General features: G+C 39.9%; 1 protein-coding gene across 1 annotated transcript in view; it reads left to right on the top strand.

Moving 5' to 3' along the window:
- BRIP1 (BRCA1 interacting DNA helicase 1) overlaps window positions 1–22,359 on the top strand; it is a 112,716-nt gene that overhangs the window by 47,936 nt on the left and 42,421 nt on the right. Inside the window, exon 15 of the mRNA XM_025166061.2 lies at window positions 1,127–1,288. Within this exon, the coding sequence (XP_025021829.2) occupies window positions 1,127–1,288 (162 nt within the window). The remainder of the gene's footprint in view (window positions 1–1,126; window positions 1,289–22,359) is intronic.

Genomic DNA, 22,359 nt, shown 5'->3' with positions numbered 1-22,359 from the left:
GTTCGAAATTTATCAAATGTTTTAAACAAATGCCCGTTTTCAAGCTCACAAATATTCTTCTCGCGTTCCTGATTGGAATTACTCTGATGTCAGGCATACAATAATAGTCCAACAGTAGTTTATTTGTTCAGGGCAAAATCTTGCCAATTAATTTAGCTTAGACTTCTGGTATTTGCTAAATTGCTGCAGACACCAAATGTGATATTTTGTAAATTCTCAAATATGAAATCCAGCTATGTTCAGTTAAGAAATGTTGCCTGATTTCAGTTGCCAAATACAGGTAGGCCTCGGTTAGCAACCACTCGTTCAGTGACCATTCAAAGTTACAATGGTGCTGAACAAGGAAACTTATGAACAGTCCTCAAAGTTGTAGCCATTGCAGCATCCCGCGGTCATGTGATCACAATTTGCAACCTCCACTGCTGGCTTCCAACAAGCAAAGTCAATGGGGAAGCTGGCAGGAAGTCTCAAGTCATGGTCACATGACCTCATGCTTAATGACCGCATGTGATTCGCTTAACAACTGCAGATGGAACTGCTGTTGCAAGTCAGCACTGAGACACCATTTCAAAACACAATCTACACTCTTGCATTCTGAAATTGGTAACTTAAAGATCTCTGGGTTGTAAATGCTAAAAAAAATAGAAAAGTAAAAATCCTGCTGCATTGTGGAATTCATAATTTCAGTACATGCTTGTCGTGTTATGTTAATAATTCAGGTTGTAGTTCCCAGGATAGCCTTCCAGGAACCATAGCACTGGCTGGATTTTCCCAAATCTGGAAATAAACTAGACTAGCTCTTGAGCTGGCTTAAATTCGCTCTTTTTCATTGCTAAGAATGGGTGACAAACTGAGTTTTAGCTGTCTCTTGATCCTCACTTCCTGGCCCACTTTCTCCTCCTGTGTGTTAAGAGGCAGCTTGTGCGCTGAGTCTAAAATAAATTGCCTATGTATTAGAAACGGCTCCCTTTACTTTTCACTGTTGGATTCGAAAATAAATATTTCCAATACTTTATCACATGAGCTGCGTCACCTGCTTTAAATCCTGGCTTTACAGTTTTCTTCGTCCTGGACATTTCATTCTGGAATGAGCTTGCTTACCAGTGTCCAATCAATATTCCAACAGGTCTGGATTGGCACCATCGGAGCCGGCCCGAAACACAGGCCCTTATGCGCGACTTTCCAGCACACCGAAACCTTTGAATTTCAGGACGAAGTGGGCGAGCTCCTGCTTTCGGTTTGTCAGACGGTGGGACATGGAATTTTGTGCTTTTTGCCATCTTACAAGGTAAAGCCCACTACTCATTTTTCCTCTTTTCACTCTTCTGTTTGGAAAGCCTCGTGCAGCCCCTTGGCCAACTTTTGTTTCGGTAGCTTTTCTTTTGAGAGAGGCAGGTATTGGCTCACGTGGTTGTTTTCAGCCGCATCACTCTGTTTTTGTGGGGAGGGGGTTCCTACAAGCCTGAAGGCCATTTGAAACTGGAAGAGGGATGAATACAGTGAGAGAGGGAGGATTCCTGTGCAATGAAACCAGTTTGGACCCACCATTCACATGTTAAAAGGGGTAATATCTATTTGCATGCTAGATTAAAAATAAGCTTCATGTAAACTTTAGCTCTTAAATTCTGAACTACAAACCTGCCATACTGCATCAGATGCATTACACTGCTTAGTTCTCTAAATCAATGTTTCTCAACCTTGGCAATTTTAAGACCGGTGGACTTCAACTCCCAGAATTCCCCAGCAAGGCTGGCTGGGGAATTCTGGGAGTTGAAGTCCACCCGTCTTAAAGTTGCCAAGGTTGAGAAACACTGTTCTAAATCCTCAGGCATAACTGGCCTTTCCCAGTAATTCTCTAAAATATTTTTAGCCAGAGATGATGGTGAGCCAACCTGCCCTTCCACGCAGCTGCTCCAATGATTTTCTGAGAACTTTGAAATAAATTGGAAGACATAGTTTTAATTCTAAGTTAGAGAAAGTGTCACTGGGATGCTGGGTTTGTGAGTATGCATACCTGAAAATAATTGATGTTGCTGTTTTCCTGGGGTTGTGCTAAGCCAGTCTGCAAATCTTGGCCATTCAAAGGAACAGAGAATGTTCAGAATGTGTGGTAGACTCTGTGGGACTTTATTGTGAGGTATATATTTGTACTATTAGGAAATAGTGTTTACCCAGAAAGGAATAGTGTGATGGGTATGTATGTAGGAAATGTGTTTTGGAATAACAAATAAATAATCATTTGGAAAACTGGCCCAGATAAAACCTATCGAAAGGAAAAACAAAATTAAAATGCAATAATTAAAAAGAAAGACTTTATCTGGAAGGCTTTATCTGGTAATAAAATAAGTGAATAAATAATAAATCAAAATGACATCAAGGTAAGCATCAATGAGAACTGTCCATTGCTGGTATATTAAGGATTACCAAGGAAGGGTGAGCAGGAGAAGGTATAGGTGGCTTCTATTCAGGTGATCCTTCAATTATAGTAAAATCTTGATTTTACAAACCCTGATTCAGCAGACTTTGGATACAACAGGCAAAATCTGATTTTAGTCATTGCCCCCAAACAACAGACGAAGTCCATTTGTTTGACAATGTTGTCTGGACAATTGTTGCTTCTGTGTATCTGCAACTGTTGTGACTTCTGCACCATGTCTTCTTATGGTGCTACTGACAATCTTAGTGTCTCACAAGTGCTGATATTTTGATTATTGGTGTTTATATTTTTGTAAATAATTTGCAAACTGTGTTTGATATACCATGCCTTCAGAGGGAGGTGAAAAAAAAAGGAAAAGAGTAAATTTGAGTGTAAATCCAAAGTGAGTTGATTGAAAAATTCAAATTGGGGTGCTTGATGTATGTGAAAGTGAAAAGGACAGATTAACGAAACAGATAATGTCCGATATTCATAAAGCAGAAAGTAAGGTGAAGATTATTTATTACAGTGTAATGTCAGTGCAACCAGTAAAACAGCTGAAATTGGGGCAAGAAGCCAGATGAAACCCCACTCAGTAAAGCAGTGGTGAAGTTGTTATGTTTTGCAACGTTCATGTTCTGTTAATATATATGGAGAGGAACTAAGATCAGCAGTTAATACAATAGCAAACCAAATGAACATATATTTCAAAGTCAAAGATGGATGGTTGGGGCAGTTTTATGAATGCGCCCGTGGAGGAGATAGGTCCATTTTAAGAAAAGTTTACGTTGTTGTTTGGTGATGAATGCTTCGTGCCATCGGAAATTTACAATGCTGATGAGACTGGCTGTTCTGGTTATCAGTTCCAGTGAACACTCGGGTATTTGAGCGTGAAACGTCAGCAACAGGATGAAGGATTAGCAAGGAGAGAATATCATTGTTACTTTGTGCAAACATTGTGGATTGCGTAGATTAACACCCTTCATAGTTTGCAACCCATGTACTCCAAGACTGGAAAAACATCACACATCATCTACCAGGCATATGTTATAATTCAAGCAGGCATGGCTTACGTCAACCCTTTTTCAAGAGTGGTTCTTCATTCACTTTGTGCCAGAAAGTGTCAAAATGAAGAGCTGAAAATATCACTGGAAAATGTAAAGTCTTGACAGTATCCGTCAGGAGAAAAAAATAATTGTCGCTGAAAGATCTGACATTTAATTACATGTTTTTCCAAATAAGAACAACAACAGTCCAGCCGGGGGATCATTCTGGCAAGGAAAAGACTTTATAGAGAGGGATGTTTGGATGAGGTGATGATTGTGTTGGAGGACAAGTCTGATAAAAGAGACACAAGAGGACCACAAAACATTACAGGACCTCAGAAATTACAGCTTAAAGTCAGCAATCTGCCAAGTTTGCTGCAGCTTGAGAAACAGAATTATCAAATGGCTAGAAAAAAACTTTTGCAGCATGGATGTAGACTTGCATATAAAGGATTTTAAGTCAGTGGCTACCACAAAACCATAAAGACAGCTGGTGAAAAGGAAGCAATTGAAGGACAGAGTCTCGTGGTGGTTAAAATGCAGTCAAGGCATTCCCGGATACGAGCGGATGAGAGAGAGTGAAATGGCCACTGAGACGGAACAGCACATGAGCAACAAGGATCAGAAATAAAAACTGCCGATCTCCAAAATAAAATAATTCAGATCTCTTCTTGACAACATGGTATCTTCTATTGACGCCTCCTTTGATCATAAGGTCCAGATGCATTATGCTTCCAAGGCACAACTTAAATTGGACAGTTTCTTTAAACTAATCATAAAATTAAGTAAAGTTGGTTTTCTTATGCGTTGAATGGAAAGTTAAGTAGAACTGTTTTATTTTTTTCATGCAAGAATATGCTTTTTGTGGATGAAAAATTCTGGTTGTCATTTAATGGACACCTCTCTCCGCAACCGGTCCATTTTACTGAGGTTTTACCATACTCTGCTCTCAAACCATGAAACCTTTTAGAACATTAAAAAGCACTTGGGAGTTTGAGCAGGATATGACATGGGAAACCAAATGAATAAATCACTGGCATGAGGAAGACTCATTTATAAGATGTACAGGAGGTTGCTAAAATTGTGGAATCATCACCATCTCTGGAGGAGTGGATTCCTATATGATATCCAAGACCCCTTCCTATTCTTAGATTCTGTAACTCCTATGCCAGTGTTTCTCAACCTTAGCAACGTTAAGATATGTGGACTTCAACTGCCAGAATTCCCCAGCCAGTATGCTTTCCTGCACTAATCTTAAGAAAGCCAGTTTGGTCTATTGGTTAAGGTGCTATTCAGATTCAGAGAAATCTGAATTCTAATCCTGCCTTAGACATGAAAGCCAGCTGGGTTACCTTGGGCCAGTTGCTCTCTCTCAGCCCTAGGAAGGCCAAACCACTTCTGAAAAATGTGCAATGAAAGTATAAAGCAACAATAAAAATAATAAATAAAGCCCAGCTTTCAAAAAAACATGCTGTGAAAATCCCCAGCAGAAAAATCTAAAATTGAACACAGCATAATGTGTAAAAACTCACCAGCCCAAGGCACTGTGAGATAAAGGTTTTAGTAAGTGGAAATTTACTGATATGGAGGCAAGTCTCTTAAGGAAGACTCTGCTACCATCTTGGTATCACCACCAAAAAGACCTGGCAGTGGATTTCATTTACTTGTTTCCTCTACTTCTAGACTGCCATATTTCGCACAGCGTACAGGTAGTCCTCGACGTATGATCACAATTGGGCCCAGAACTTACGTTGCTAAGCGATGTGGTTGTTAAGTGAGCTGTGCCTGATTTTATGACCTTTTTTGCTGCAGTAATTAAGGGAATCACCACGGTTGTAAAGTAAATCAGGCTTCCCCCATTGACTTTGCTTGTCAGAAGCCCCCTGGGAAGGTCGCAAATTGCGATGATGTGACCCCAGGGCTCTACAACCATCGAAAATACATGCCCAAATTTTGATCACATGACAGTAGGGACACTGCAGTGGTAGTAAGTTGTAAGTCACTTTTTTCAGGCTGTCGTAACTCCAAACGGTTGCTAAACAAATAGTTGTAAGTCGAGGACTATCTGTACAGTTAAAAAGAGAAGTAGCCATTCTCCTACTGAGACAGGACCACAAGTATAGGCTACTTATATGGGAGGAAGCAGGTCCAGTTACAGAGCTACAGTTTGGTGACCATTATTCTTTGTCAAATAATTATGAAAGCTTGAGCTGACTTTTTCTCCTGATACTACAGGCAAAGCCTCAGGATCCTGGTATAGTGTGTTACTATGGCGAGCATGTGCTTGAGGTCTCCAAGCCTTACTTAGCAACATCACTTACCATGGCAAGAAGCATGGGACCATCTACATTTTGATCTTCTTCTGTCTGTCTAGAACTTCTAAGCTAGAAGCCAAAGTCTAGATAGAAAGAAGTTTGCTGCCTTTCTAGACATCAGCCTCTACCTTAGAAATCTGTCTCCAGCTTCTTGGAACTAACTGGAGGCCCTGGGTTGGACCATAGCACTTCCAAAACTAGGTCCAGACATGGTCTTCAGGGCCGCAGCCAACCGGAGCCATGCCACAACCGGACATGTTGCTTTCCTCTTTGATATTGGGAACATAAATTCAGTATTTTTAGCAGCATGGTCTGGTTGGTTTAAACACTGGGCTTAATTTTAACCACATGAATGTAAGGATTTTGTGATCAGGCCATTGGTAATGCTTGGTCTGCTGCAGTCCAAGAGGATTGCCCAGTGATTTATGGACTTTGGAGGCTTTTTTTTTAAGAGAAAGGAATGTAGATTTTTGAAAAATAGGTCTTTATGTGATCCAGGACTATCACGTTGTGGACGTTACCTTATATAATCACCTTCTATTTATTTTGAGCAGACTGCTCTTTTCATTCCCCCATCTCATTCCTTGATACTGATGCTTCCATAAATTCCACCTACAGTTGAACTGGCAGCCCTCCGGAGGGTCTCTACTTTTTCCCAACCAGAGCAAAAACCCCATTCTTAGGGGCTCCTCTAGTAAACCAAGTGCGTAGCAGAGTGCTTTTGTGCTTATGTATATCCATTTCCTTTCTTCCTTTTTTTGTTTTAAAGGTGCTCTAAAACAATTGCTTCATCTGCTTCACTTTTGCCTCCCCCACAAATGGTGGCCTTTTTGATAACAGTTTGCATCAAAAGATTGATTCAGTTTAGCGTTTTAAGCCAACCCGTTGATACGAGTTTTAATGCGGACCATTAAAAAAATTATGACTGATTCTAGAGGCTTGCAGGCATTACAGACGGGTACAGTGGTGAATTAATCTTAGTAATAAAAACATTTTGGTAAAATTGGTAGCTACCCTGAGAATCGTACCTTATAAATGGGAATATCAGAAAGTGAAAAGATTACGCAGAGACCTAAGGTGCTTTTAAACAAGATTAAGATAAGGGCCATTAGGGTGCCTGTCGCCAACCTGTCTGCTTTTAAGCACATCCTGCCTGGTGCCTGTATCTTGGAATGATTCCTTCAGTATGTCTCCCATCAAAGTCAAGAGGAAAAAAAAATGCTAATTTTTGTAGGGATGTTGAGATGTGAACTTTGCATGGTAGCACTGGACTCCAACTTTGAGATATTATTTGTTTTTTGTTATTGGGGAGATTTCAACCATTCTTAGGTAAGATCCTTCCTGCCTGAACATTGATTTGGGCAAGGGCCAGAACAATTAGCATCCAGCCGTAAGTGCTTCTGCAGAAATAATTAGGTGTGAGGGAGATGGTGAATGGCCGTTTTCTATTCTGGCTGCATCAACTGGGGCCATGGGAAAGCAGGGCCAGAAAAACTTGGGAAGAAACAGCCTTGGTTATTTTACATTAGGATTGAGATGGATGGCATCGCTCATTTGCATGCTAAGGATAGGAAGGGGGTTCTCATCGAGTCGGCACCGCTGCCTCCTGATCATGGGAGACCCTGGAAGGCTGTTGACGCAAAGCAGGACAGGCTTAGCACACTGTGCCTGGTAGCTTTCAACACCAGCCTGTGCCACCCCCAGGCGCTCTGCTCCCCCAATGAGCAAGGCGGCTCGGAGGCAGAGTTGAGCGATCACAGCTTTTCTCAGGGGCTCAGAAGGATGGGCAACCTTAGACAACTGCTCTGGAAGCTGATGTTTCAGCAGATGGGGGTTTTCTGCAGTTGTGGAAAGGATGGGTGACAGACCAGGCATATGACGTCAATGCAATGATCTGGAGGCGTTTATGCAAAGGCTGGATGGTCATCTGTCAGTGGATGTTACTGTACTGTACTAAGTGGATCCCTGCATTGGGCAGGAGTTGGTCTAGAGTAATCTCCAGGTTCCCTTCAGCCCTTCCATTCGACAAACCAGTGATCAAGAAGGATTTCCTAGCAGTAAGGTCTGTTCAAGAATGGAACTGACTGCCTAGGGAAGTGGGGATTTTCCTTTGTTGGAGATGTTTAAACAGACCAATAGAAGGGAATATCTGGAGCTCAGGGTTGAACTGTGGAGTCCTTGGTGCTCTCTCAGCTTGGTGGTTCGCTTGCAGCCGTTTCATTACCTGACTAGGTAACATCATCAGTGCAAGGGAGGGTGGGGTTTGCTCAAGCTCAGAGAGCGCCAAGGACTCCACAATGTTTAAACCAGTGTTTCTCAACCTTGGCAGCTTTAAGATGTGTGGACTTCAACTCCCAGAATTCTCCAGCCAGCCAGGTTGAAAAACACTGGTTTAAACAGAGGATGGGTGACCATTTGTGAAGGGTGCTGCTGTAGTGGGTGGGTCTAGATGACCCCCAAAGCCCCTCCCGACCCTCCCATTTTACAATTCTATAATATTTTGTGACATTGTCAGTTCTCCCACCTTTTTCCTATTGGGCACTCAGACACATGCCTGGAATGCCGGATTCATACGTCCAGGTTGCTTTTCCCATAATCAGTATATAATTCTTTTAAAACTTTAAGTTGCCCAGAGTCCTTTTTGGCTTCAGAATCTAATAAATAAATACATCGGTACGAAGACAGAAAAACTGGATAACAAGTTGAAATGAAAACTACACATAGATGCGGAAGTATGGAATCCTTTCCTGATTATTTTGTTTTTCTTCTGGGGTATATTAATATGTGTACCCTGTTCCTGGTTGAAAACACTGCGCCATTTTCCCATTGAAATACCCACGTTTGAGATGTAAGAGGTGACGGAGCCTTCATTTGGTACCGATGCTCTATTCCTTTTGACATTTGGTTTCTTCAAGAGCAACAAGTTGTGGTAACTTTGCTTTGCCTGCCTCTGTTAATCAAGAGCTAACTGTGGTGGAATCTAGTTTTAGCCACAGGAAAGTCTTGGGAAATTAGAAAGAATTCAGTTGGAGGAATCCTAGAGTAAAAGGAGAGCAACAGTGGGCTGCTGAAAACATTGAATTCCAACCTATTAGAAAATATTTAGACATCATGATTCCTATTTCCTCATCCAGTCTGCTTTAATTTGGGCCTCATGTGGCTATTGCAATCATTTTTGTATAGAAAGACAGCATGGGGCGCTGGTTAAAATGTTGCACCAAGACCAGGGAGACCCAGGTTCAAATCCTCCCTCTGCTCCAAAACCTCCCTGGGCAACTGGGGGCCTCTCTCTCTCTCTCTCAGCCCAGCCCACCTCACAGGATTGTTGGGAAAAATAGGATGGAGCGTTACATGCTTCACCGTAAGTTCCTGAACGAAAAGCAAGATATGAATCTAATGATTAAATTCTCTGCTTCCTAAGTGAAATTGGACTTTCAGCAGACAAAACATGGCTCTAGAAGTGAAGAGGGAACTGCCAGGAGGGAAAAGAATATGTAGAAGTAAAGAACATTTTCTCCTTCTCACGTTTATGCTGTTTTTCTACTCACAGAAGGATTCATTTATTTAGCTGACTGTATCTATTCTATCTTAAAGATTCAGGCTGAATAACACTATATTGTAATCATTCTCCTTGACCGCTGTTGAAGGGCCGGGGGAAGAGAATTCTTGTCTGTCAATCCTGACACTAAAAGAATCCCCACGTAAGCGTTCCAGATTTTAAAAGTTCATAATGCAACACCAAGGGGTGAGAAGCCTCTTAGGAGGCTGAACCCCTAAAGCTGACACCACTTGGAATATCTCCTGAGCATCTCACTTGTTTTACACTACAAAACCACTTGCAAAAATCTGAAATTGGAGAAAGGAACATTTGCGATGCATTCTTAGGTCACTGATGAACTTTCCTCTACAAAGGAACTCAAAACTTCCAGCCACTTATTTTTCTACAGCTTGGTTTCAGCATACGGTAAACATTTTCTGCGTGTCGCATTTTTTGTGTAGTTGATGAGCAAAAATGATCCCGTGGTCACCCCATTGCATCCTCTTTCTTTCCTCCACCACAAACAATATAATTCTTTTCAGTTTTCTGTCCTTGATTGTTCCTCAATCGTTCCTTTAAAAGAGCTTGGGAACATTTCAGTCCAACATTGTGTGGGCCATCTTGATCAGGCAGCGGGGATTTCTGCTTGCGTTGTGAAATACTCAGTACCTTGGTTGCAAGAACTGGACGGGGGTGGTTTTTGTTTTTATCTAGCCATGTGTGTTTATATGAATGTACCCACACAATCACACACAACACACTCGTATTTGTTGATTTATTTATCTGATTTAGCAGCAACGAGGATGGCCTCAGTTACAGTAGTGATGGGAGCACTGTTGAAGGACCTGGTTAGTGACAGATCCTCCTGGAGAAAAATCTCTCTGGGCGTTGACTAACAGTAGACACTGATTTGATGGCACCTAATTAATCATGGCAGAGTACATACTAATGCTCTTTCCTCCTATGAACGTACGTAGTTAAATGAATTTGTTTGTGATCCATCCAGGTAATTTCTTTCCTTGGGTGGCTATATAAATAGATGAATAGTGAGTAAATAAAATATACTTGGGAAGGCATTCAAAAGTTAATCTGCTTCAGCTTGGAGAACCTTACTGGATGACACGTGGATATGATTTCACTCTGCGGGATCTCTGTCTCTTGTCAAATGGAGGCTGGATCTTTTACTAGCTCTTCTGCAGGTCCAGCATAAAAGTAGGGAGCTACTCAAACCTAAAGTGTGGAGGGCTGAATTGCTGGACACATTGATGGGGCACTAAATCTCATTTTTAGGGTTTTTTCCCCCCCTTCTTGCTTAGAAAACTTTTTCCCCCCTAAATTTCCTTATCGATTCTAGCTTATATTGCAAGAACATACTCATACTCCTAAGGGTATCCTAGATAATTAGGGAGATTATCAGATATTTCTAATATTAGATCTTGACCAGGAATGTTTCAGGTGTGGGAAGAAAGGAGAGTCCTCTGAATTAACTTCAATAAATGTACAAAAAAGAAGGTAGCCTGTTTAGCTATCCTGCTTTAAAAGCATTAGGATTGGAACACTGGCTGTTAAAGTAAGTCAATGGCAGCATCACAAACTTTAAACAAATGCCAAAAAAACATTTTCCAGAGTGCTGGGATTGTAACGGGACCATTAATGAGGGCAGAGAGGTTTTAATGCAATTTGCACTTTCTAAAGTTTCAAAAAGAGAGTTTGAGGTCGTGCATTATTAATGCACAGAACATCTGGAACTGTGTAAAAGCCACAGACATTGAGCAAGTGCAGAGTTTCCCCACTAGGTCTGAAGCTGACGGATTTCCTCCCTGGTGAGATGCCTTATTTTTTAAAAGTTTGAAACAGTAAAATGACAATATCCAGATAAGAGGGGAATGTTTTGTGGTGTGCACATGTGTGAGAGAGATGAAGACTGTGTGTGCTTGGATGGGGGGGGAAACGACATGTACATTGAGAGTTTGAAATTTCACTTGAATTTTTCTTAAAATTGAACTCGTACTCAGGTATATTTAGAAAAGACGATTGAAATGATAGAATCAAAGAATTGTATCTTTGGAAGGGAACACAAGGATCATCTAGTCCAACTACAACATGCAGGAAAACCTTTAATCCATCCATGTGGCTTAATTAGTGAAATTTAACTGAGCCATGACAAATGGAAGTTTCATTCATTTCAATGGAAGTACTGAAAGCATGACTATATCAGAATGCAACTCATTGTAATCCCTTCCTTCCTTCCTTCCTTCCTTCCTTCCTTCCTTCCTTCCTTCCTTCCTTCCTTCCTTCCTTCCTTCCTTCCTTCCTTCCTTCCTTCCTTCCTTCCTTCCTCCCTCCCTCCCTCCCTCCCTCCCTCCCTCCCTCCTACTTTACTTTACTTTACTTTACTTTACTTTACTTTACTTTACTTTACTTTACTTTACTTTACTTTACTTTACTTTACTTTACTTTACTTTACTTTACTTTACTTTACTTTTTCTTTAGATTTGTCTTTTAATTATGGGAAAATTCTCTCTCTCTCTCTCTCTCTCTCTCTCTCTCTCTGTGTTTCAGAACACAACTCGTTGTGCAAGATCATCTCTCTCTTTTCTATGTACAATGACATGCTCCCAGTCTACCCGTCCTTCCCAGATCTCAAGATGACATTAGTCCCACCAGATCAGGCAAGGGTGGGCATGCTCCAGATCCCATTGGTGGAGCAATGTCACTTGGTGGGCCCCAGAAAGCATGACTTCTCTGCATGGTGCCTCTCTTGTGGAACAGCCTCTCCCCTGAGATATGGGTAGCCCCAGTCCACTTGGCCTGGCTCTTCTGGGACATCTGGCACTGGGGCCAGGATGCTGATGGAGCTGTGATATGGGTGGTTTTGTTGATGCACTGATTACGTATTTTTAGGGGGTGCAACCCAGTTTTTTTTCAGTGGATTTATATAGTTTGGTTATGTTTTTATTTCTGTCTGTCACCCAGAGTCACTTGGGTAATTGGGCGGATATATATATTTGTCAGATAAATAAATAAATAAAATAGTACTGTAACTTCTGCCAGTTCTGGAATGTGCAAATGCTAGAAAAAAACATATAGCTTTTCACACCTTTCAATGAACCCTGCAGGGAAAAAAAAAACCCTATATATTCATATATGTTTTATGGAACATTTAAATTTTGTATACAGAAAATAATAAATGAACCATGGCTGCATCCTGCCCAGTTGTGTCAGACAGTGATTGATAACAGCACCCAGGATCTTTGGCAAAAATACCCTTTTTCGGCATCTTAACTGGAAATGGCCGTGACTGATCCAGGGTTTTGTGTGAGAAAACAGGTGTGCCGCAATTTGAATTTTTTGCTTTAGGCTTTTTATTTTAATTTTTTTATTTAAGTTTTACATTACAAATTTATAGGTGTTTTCTCCCCTCAAAACATTAAGAAACCTCACCAGTTTTCAACAACAGTGATCAAATGGGGGGGTTCTCTGGTTGGGGCCATGTCTGGACTGAGGGCCATTAGTTGTTCGTCCCTTCACCAGGTGCTGACCTTCCCCATATAAAACCTCTTACCTCTCTTGGAGAGATACTAGCAGTTATGGAGGTGGGAAGGGAGAAATGGGCAGTGGGAGGAGACTGCATTCATAAATGTCCATTTTTAGCTGCATTCGAACTCTGCCGCTTACATACTTGGGCACAATGTCACAACACAAGAACAAGAGGGCCATGTGTGCTCTGTCCACCCGTCCTTACATCATGACAACACACAAGTACATGTTGTGATGCACATTTTTGTCTCTTGGTCATTCTTTTTTTTTTCTTTTTGTAATAACTTTATTAAATTTTTAAACAAAAAAGATAAAAACTAACAAGTACTGGTATTTAAGATAAAGGAAAAAAAAGGAAAGAAAGCGAGAACAAAGCCAAAAGTGCCAAAAGAAAAAAGAAACGAAAGATGACTTCCGATTTTCTTTTATAACAGCTATAAATATAGATTTAAACTGAACTCTTACTCTAGGGTTATAACATAACTCATTTTTTCTATCATCTAATTTTTTTTCTAATCATCAAACCCATATATCATAATTTCATTTTTTTTCCTGTTTCACGCGAAAGGTCCAAAAGGGGTTTCCAATCAGCATTGAACTTAATCAGTGTCTTTTCTCTGATCAAAGCTGTCAATTTAGCCATCTCAACAAGCACCATCATCTTCACAGTCCACTCTTCCATTGTGGGTAATGTCAAATCCTTCCACTGTTGTGCATACAAAGTCCATGAATTTTTCCCAACTCTTTATCAGTCAGTCCCAAAAGAAACATCTCTGCCTTCAACTGTATATTAATCTGTAAAATCTTCTGAATTAATGTATGCGTTTGGATCCAACATTTTTTAGCTTTTGTAGTTAACGCATGATAAAAAGTCCCCTCTTGTTGTTCACATTTCCAACATATATTTGAAGTACCTTTATATATTTTAGACAGTTTTTCCAGTGTCGAATAGTTTTGTCTTTTGGTCATTCAATGACTATGATTGTTATGCAGCAAGACTCAGGGGCAAACTCTCCTTCGCTCTTCCACATCCATGAGAAATACCGTCATCCACCAGGAAAGAGACTGGCTGCTATTTGTACCATCTCAGAACACCATCTCCAGCCATTTGTTTGTTGGTTTGTACAATTTATAGGTTGCCCAAATGACTCTGGATGTCTTCTCCTTAAAAGACAAGCAACAGAAATACTGATGAAGCATACATAACAAAAAGATCCTAAAGCAAAAGCTGTTAGACTGGGCTTAGGGTTGAAGAATGACTTTCTGCAATGTCTGTGATCATATAAGTTTGTTTGTTTGTTTGTTTTTTATTTTATTATTTATTTATTTACTTATTCATCATATTTATATAGCTGCAGAGTAGCAGAGAGGTACCTGCATCAATGCTTACAGGTTCCAATTCCCCCCTCCCCGGGAAAAAAAAACAACAACTTTGGTTGCAGGAAGGAGCAGAAAGTTGCCACACAATATGAGATCAATTTCTGCCCCCACCGAGAATGGCTTTCATCCACATCTTATTGTCAAGAAAAGCAGCGAGGCAAGAATCAGACGGGATGGCTGAAATGCTATTAAGTATGGAGCCAGGAGAAATAATGGCTCTTAAATTTTTAAAGTTGATACTTTAAAGTGTACAGTAGTTGGGCCTGGCGTCCTGTTTTTTTGATCTGTTGAATTGGGTTTCTTTGTTAGGTTGGCTGCTACAAATTATTAACGTGGGCAGATACAGATCAACCCATTTCATGTTTTTGGTGACGTTTCCAAGGTGTGACTGTAAACCTTTGATGGATTTGTCACTTTTGAGCCGAGCCTTTTCCCATCAACCTGGTTCCTGAAAAGTATGAACGTTAATGGAATAAGACAAGTACGACCCACCACAGAAAGTAGAGTGTGCTTGGCCAGAGTGCCAGCCACCAGTCAATCCCTCATTTAGGATATTTGATTCTATCTCATTCTTTCTCCCCACCCCCCGCAGTCAGTCAGATTGTTTTATGGCCAGTGAACATCAGTGGGCTACAGTTTAATTTTTGTTTACTCTCCCATTTTCTTGTCGAGCATTTAGGACACTGCATAACGTAAAAATGATTTTAATGGATGGAGGATAGTGACCAAGTGGGATGAATATATCTATATATGCAACTTATGCCAGAAATGCTGTATTTTGGGAATTATGTGTAGGTATGTAGGAATTCTGTGATTCTTTTTTTTTTTTATATCTTTTTTGGGATATTGGGAATGGGAGAATACTGGGTGGCAAACTATTCCAATTTTGACTCTTAAACTGAAGGGGAAAGGAAAGGAAAGGAAAGGAAAGGAAAGGAAAGGAAAGGAAAGGAAAGGAAAGGAAAGGAAAGGAAAGGAAAGGAAGAAAGGAAGAGAAAAAGAAAGAAAGAAAGAAAGAAAGAAAGAAAGAAAGAAAGAAAGAAAGAAAGAAAGAAAGAAAGAAAGAAAGATCTGATTTCAGGACATTTTAGAGGAGTTAAAGGGAAGAATGGTAGCAGGAGACTTTCCCATCTTTAATATTAAAAAAGTAATTATTAAGAGAATTTTACTACCGAAATGTTGCCATTTTTTAGATTGAATTTTGGTAGGTGGTATCAAGAAGCTAGGAACTTCTCTGGAGACAATGGATTATCTTTGTTTATGGAATTTGTAAGGTCACCTAACACATCATTTATTACTTTGGGCAGCATTACATCAATTTTTTTTTTTAAGTTAAGTTTGAACGAAAAGAACATTAAACTAAGATAATAAACTACAGTCATACAGATACACATCTTCCACTGCTGATCAGCTCTTCCTTGGAATGGAATTGAAGCAGTATGTCCTACTCAACCACACGGTCATCTGATTTTAAATTTAAAAATATCCCCCAGCTGTTGACCCTAGTCCAGTCTCAGGATGAGGAGATAGAAAGGATTTCCTCATTAGTAGGACTAGAGACTCTTTCTCCCACGGGATTTTACCTCCTTTCCCTAATCATTTTTTCTGTTCCAGCATATAGTCAGGATCATGAAAGAACAATTCTGTTCATGCCATTTCTTCTTCCCTAAGAGAGACACATGGGATCTTAGCTCCTGAACCTTACAATGTGACAGCCTGTATTTAGCTTTCCTTGTGAATCATGTTCCTGGCTATCAAGATGTTACGAACCTAACACGGGTGCAGTGCCTCTATAGTTCATCTATGGTTCCATATCTGGCTTTAAATAAATGCGTTGCTCACAACAAATCCATAATTTTACTGTATTTGCAATTCAGGAGGCAGATTGTGAACAAGTTGTATAATTCCTGTTTCTTCTATTGTTTAGTATACTCTATGTTATTTCATTTTTCAATTTATTTTGCTTTTGGGATATTCTTTATATTACATTCCCAATGGCTCTCTAGGCAACTTTAAACAAATCAATACCGTATAAAATATGCTGTGGGTATTTCAGACTTGTCATGAATCACTCATCTGGTCATCTCTGGTGGATAAGAATTTTCTCTAGACAAGCCAAAGTTTAAAGGAAGCTGACCTTTTCTTTCAGTCACTGTTTTACTAAATTGAGTATACTAACAGATTTTACATTATGAAAATGACAGAGTACCCTTTACTCTTTAATTCACTGTTTTTATTTTATTTATTTATTAAACAAATTTATCTGGCCACCCATCTAACCTGTGGAACTCTGGGTGGTATACAAAGATAAAAACATAATACATAGTCCAGATCAATTAAAAAACCAAGGTGAGGACCTTATAAAACAATCTCATTGCCCACATGTCTCGCACACACAAACACCAGAGCTTAATTAAATCTGGCCCCAGTGCCTTGGGGAAAAAGTAAGATCTTCAACAGGGTTAGGGCAGTCCATATCTCCTGGGGGTGAGACTGTACCATAAGGCAGGTGCCATGACAGAGAAGGCATGCTTCATAGGACCTGCCAGGTGACACTGCCCACTCTCCCTGACCTGGTGGGAGGGGCAGAAACCATTGGTTCCCAAGCTTTTCCTTTATGCACACCACTGCATCATCAACAGCTTCTGAGGACCACCACATAAGACAGGTTAACAGCATGGCTGCTGCATGCATCAGGCACACGTCCCCCCTATTCCAGAGGCTCCACAGGAATTCAAACTGAAATAACAATTTAATTTAAAAATTAAATGCCCAAAACCTCACAAGACTGCCAGCTCTCCAAACGTGTTGATAGAGTTTAAAAAACGCATTTATTTTTTGAGCATCTGTACTAGGACCAGATGACTGTGGCCTTGCAGATAGTTGGTACCCCTCAGATCAATTTGCTTTAAATTAGCTTTAATTTAATTTAATTTAATTTAATTTAATTTAGATTCCAAGCTTTATTGATTGATGCAGGCAAAAAGAAAAAGCAATCCCATGTTTTAAAATATTTTAATTTGGCAAGGGAAGTTGTAGTCTGAAATACATTTGCCTGGAAGAAAAATTCACCATTGAAGTTTTCTTGTGAATCGATGTGAATAACACTGACACTGCTAATCTATCTGTTTTGTTAAGCAATCTTTTTTTTTTTTATCACTGTGTTACAAACTTAACACAGTGACTTAAAGTTCCTAAGGTTGAGAAACACTGCTCTAGAACAATGCCATGAAAACTGTAGTTTTCAGTTTGGATGCTATATTAAAAGAAAGTTACAAATTTCAACTTGGAAAATACCAAAAGAACAACAATAATCTTTAGAGGAGGAGGAGGAGGAAGTGGAGGAGGAGAAACAGTGCAAACTTTTTCAATTTTTCAAGAAATTGTCATTTTCAACTTTATTCATATATTTGAAAAAAACTTCATGTCAGCATTGGGCCACTGTAAATGAACCCAGAATCTGTTAATCACATTTAAAATCTTAATTTCATTTTCAGTTACATAATTCTAGCCCTTTTGTGTCTCTGAGAATAATTTTCTACTGTCTAGAATCTTACCTTGTCCGAATATATCCATCAATAGGGCAGTAAACAGTAATGACTTGAAAACATTGAGATGACTTGGCTTAAATAAATAGTAAACATAGCTAGGATAGTTATTCTGGTCAGATTTTCCCAGCCTTTGTTAAAATCATTCTTGAGCGTCAGTTTTTTCAAACGATGCCTCTAGTTGCTTCTGGTTAATGCCACAACTTGATTAAGATTGACATATTTGTACACCCTCCTGGAGAGTCTAGTTAAACTAAATGAGAGGTATTCGTGAGCTATAAGGATGCAATCTGCTATGCATTTGCCCAAGAGTAAATCTCAATGAAAGAAATGCTGCTTGTTTCCAAGATGGATTGAGCCATAAAGAAATAGCAATTGCTTGAATCATGTGACTTTGCTCATTATTACATTGAATGTGCCTATGGGCAAAAAAGCATGTTTGAATGAATAATGTTATAGCAAGGCATTACCTAAGGGGGTGAAGGAAGGGAGAGGAAGAGCGAGAGAAAGATCTTCCAGAGAAAAAATATGTGTCTTTTAAAATAATGTTGTAGAATTCTGGGAGTTGAAGTCCACTTGTCTTAAAGTTGCTAAGGTTGAGAAACACTGTTTAGCAACTTGAGCTCTGAATGGGAAGCTCAGTCGTTGGCTTAATCAAATCTTGCAAAGCCACCAGTCGCTTTAGATCCAGACCAGTCAGCCTGGCCATCATGATTCTAGAAGTTCCAGAGACCAAATTTATCACCTCTTAGCCAAAGGTGGAGCTAGATTGGTGGGGTAGTTCAATTGCTACGCACAGGGGTCTTCTGTTTCTAGAGGGACCGCTGGCACTTGGCTTTTTACATGCGGAAGGATATTTTCCAGCAGTGGCTTCACATCGCATAAATCAGAACGCATAGTGACAGTCGATGACAGATTATTGGACAGGATGTCTAAAAAAATTACATGCTGAACTGGCAGATGGAACTTTTTCCCACCCAATTTCACACCTGGGATAGCAGCTTCCTTTAATATTTAATCACGCTGTTAGTTTAACTGTCTCATACACATAGCAACAGGAAAATAAATGAAGAATTCACAGTTGCCCCATTTCCTTTTGTCGTTGAGCCATAGTAAAGGGGTTCAGAACAACTTGTTTGAAGGCATAATCTAATTTCCACTTCAATTATGACATTGATTTATAGATTTGGCACACAATTTAAGCAAGAATGAGGGTGAAAAATATCTGCTACACTCCATCAACAAACATTTCTGTCTCTTTTTACTTTTTCTTCTCTTCTGGAGCACTTTGTAGCAATTGTAAAATGGAAATTAAGGAAAAATAAAAGTTACAGTTGTAGAAGAAAGCAAGTCATTAGTACAAGTAGACTTTTTTACATAACCTATCTATGTTCTTTGACCTTAGCGGTGTTTTGTACTGTTGCATCTGACCCATCTTCCTCCCTTTGGCACTTCAGTGGTTGTGCTCGATATGGCTGAGATACAAAGAAATTTGCCATCTCTATTGAGTGAGCACAATCTTAGGATGTTTATGTCCAAAGTCCTACCTTTGATGTTTATTCTCAAAGTTAAAGCATTCATGAATAAAGGCAAGATGTCAACCAAAGGAGCCAAACCCTGCAGCAGGAATTATGATTTGATATATGTATCGGTTTCTGGGACCTTCTGTGAATGGATCCAGACCTTCTGGCTCCAGTTCGCTCTTGGGTTTGCCTGGTCCATACACAGAGATGTATTTTAGTCATCCTGCTTTGGGATTACTTTTAATGGAAAATGAGTTAAAAATGGATATGGCTGTACAGTGCATTAGATCTGAAGGGAAAAAGAACATGTGAAAGCAAAAATGTAGCCCCGTTGGCAGCTCTTAAAGGCCACTGTGTTTTTCCCCAGGATCAGACTGCTGGTCTCTGCAGGATCCCGGGAATAAAGGCCTTTCATATAAGGACTTGCCAACAGGGGTGACATGCATGCCCACAGACCTTCCAAAGCACCATTTACCCTTGAGATCTGAAGTGTTACACAGGCCTAACGGGTATAAGTAAGAGTATGAATCTGTATGGTTGGTTGCTGAAGACATACTATCAGCAGGATCTGAAGTTTTTGTTTATGTTTGTTTATTTATTCATTTATGTATTCAATTTGTATGGCCGTATTCCCAGCATCACAAATACAACAATTAAAATACACAGCAGCCAAGGAAGATGTCACAATCGATGGTTGTTAGCACAACCAGGAGACAGGACCCTTCACACACTTGGGGCCCCGGGCCCGGGCACAGAACCAGGTCTTTGGGGCGTTACAAAAGGCCAGTAGGGACTGGGCCATCATAATCTCTGCTAATCCTAATTAGCAACTGACAACATAGGTAATGCCTGTGGTGGGGGAGGGCAGACTGTCTGCACAGCCCCTAATTCTATTTTCTCCCTTCTTCCTTTGTCCTCTGTAGAAATAAGGTCACAAGGTTATAGAGGGGTCTTTCCCATCACAAGTAGGGAAGCAGGAAGCAAAACTGGAGTGTCCATTTTGTTTGAAGTGAATTATCTCAAAAGAGATAGGTGGGGAATTTGATTAGAAATGAAAAAAAACTCAGGAAGAAGTCTCCACTTATTCAGGGCCTTCTACGTTCTCTGCAGCTTGTGATATTTCAGGAAGAATTTGCTTACGTATCAGGACTACGTAAGCAAATTCCTTTCAAAGGAAGTTGCAAGCGTTGCATTCAAAAGCTGTGTAAGAATACTGTGTAAGACCACTCAACCAACTACAACACAACCAACAGAGGCTAGGAAAAGGATAACACTGCCTTACATCAGAAATGTCTCAGAAATTACCAAGAGACTATTACAACCACATGGCATCTCTAGCAGACAAACCAACTCAAGCCCTCCAAAACGTCTTAAGTAAACCAAAAGACCCAGTAGTCCAAGAAGGAAAAATAGGAATCATCTACAACATACAAGGTAAGGGCTGTAACAACCACTATGTTGGACAGACAGGCAGAAGGCTAGCAGAGCACATCCATGAACATCAACTAGCAGTCAGAAGACATGATGAAAACTCCTTAATCTCACAACACATGGACAGACATAATCATAGTTTCAGCTGGGAAACCGTCAGCATCTTAGACCAAGCTAAATTCAAAAATGCGAGGGAATTCCTAGAAGCTTGGCATTCAGACAAGGTAGCCATCCACAGGCACATAGAGATAAACAAATCTACACACTATTCAAAAGAGACAATAAAAAGGAAACAAAAGACCAGAACATCTCGCCAGCAATCATCACCCAAGTAAGCAGAGATTAACACCAGGATTATCACCAGACATTCAATCAGCAGTAAGCAACACCCTAATCAAGGAACTGCTAGGGCAGTGTTGTCCAAACTTGGCCACTTTAAGATGAGTGGACTTCAACTCCCAGAATTCCCCAGCCAGCCATGCTGGCTGGGGAATTCTGGGAGTTGAAGTCCACTCATCTTAAAGTGGCCAAGTTTGGACAACACTGTGCTAGGGGGAAGAAAAAGCCACCAACACAGGCAGGGCAGGCCACAATATATACACAGAGAGCAAACCCCTCTCCCTTCTAGCACTGAAGATGTTACCTAGCTTGGTAACAAAATGTTTGCAAGAAAACAACCAAGCTCAGAGAACCCCAAGGACTCCACAATTCAAAAATTTTACTAAAAAGGAAAAAAAGCTATGATCCTAAATATCTCTGGGTGAAAATAAGCTCTGAGATTGTATTAATTTCTGTTTGTTTAGATATTTTGGTGATTTATATGACCACCCAACTCACAAATTGCAAAGTCAGTGGAAGTTACTTTGATGTAAATGTATTTATGGTCAATACGGTATACAAAAAGGTTTGCCTTAATCAGTGGAAAGGTCTAAATTATTTCAGTCAATACAGTCAATGTAATTCTGAAATGTTAGAATGATTTCTAGTGTAGTATAAGTCGATTATGTGTGAGGTGATGTCAGAGTCCGCACACTCAATTCCCAAGTCCAGTAAATCCTCTGGAGCCTATTTGTTTCCAGTAAAGATTAATGTTATCATATATATATATATATATATATATATATATACACACACACACACACACACACACACATATATACACACACACACACACAAAATATATATTGTATATATTAATATGAATGTAAACACCTCAGAAAAGTCACCTTTTTCACATAAGCATTGGCAGGTTCAGCGTATTAGCTGGAATCTTTGGTGTGCAAAACATTTCATTTTTCATTACTGTTGTCGCTGTTCACATTTTTCATTATTTAGAAGGTTTATTGAAAAATTCATGGCATGTTGGTACCCTGAGACATCCTGGAGGTTGCTGTGTTGATTTATGCCACATGGAACATAGTTCTGTGCTTTGGTTTCCTGCTGGCAAGTAGCATTTCATCATTGTCCCTGAAGAAAAATCGTACCAGTGAAATCCCTTGTGTTCCTTCAAAGTTGAGTGATGTATACTCTGTCTTCAGAACTGACTATGAATTATTCAATATTGATTGTGTTAGTGTGGGCACATTGATGATCATCCTCTTGTTTGTAATATGGTTTATCAC

This window comes from Python bivittatus, unplaced genomic scaffold (genome assembly GCF_059951505.1).
Source record: "Python bivittatus isolate LINGU-HERP-01145 unplaced genomic scaffold, Pbiv_v1 ctg000690_np1212, whole genome shotgun sequence".
Classification (NCBI taxonomy): Eukaryota; Metazoa; Chordata; class Lepidosauria; order Squamata; family Pythonidae; genus Python; species Python bivittatus.
This window is presented reverse-complemented; position numbering and strand designations above follow the sequence as displayed.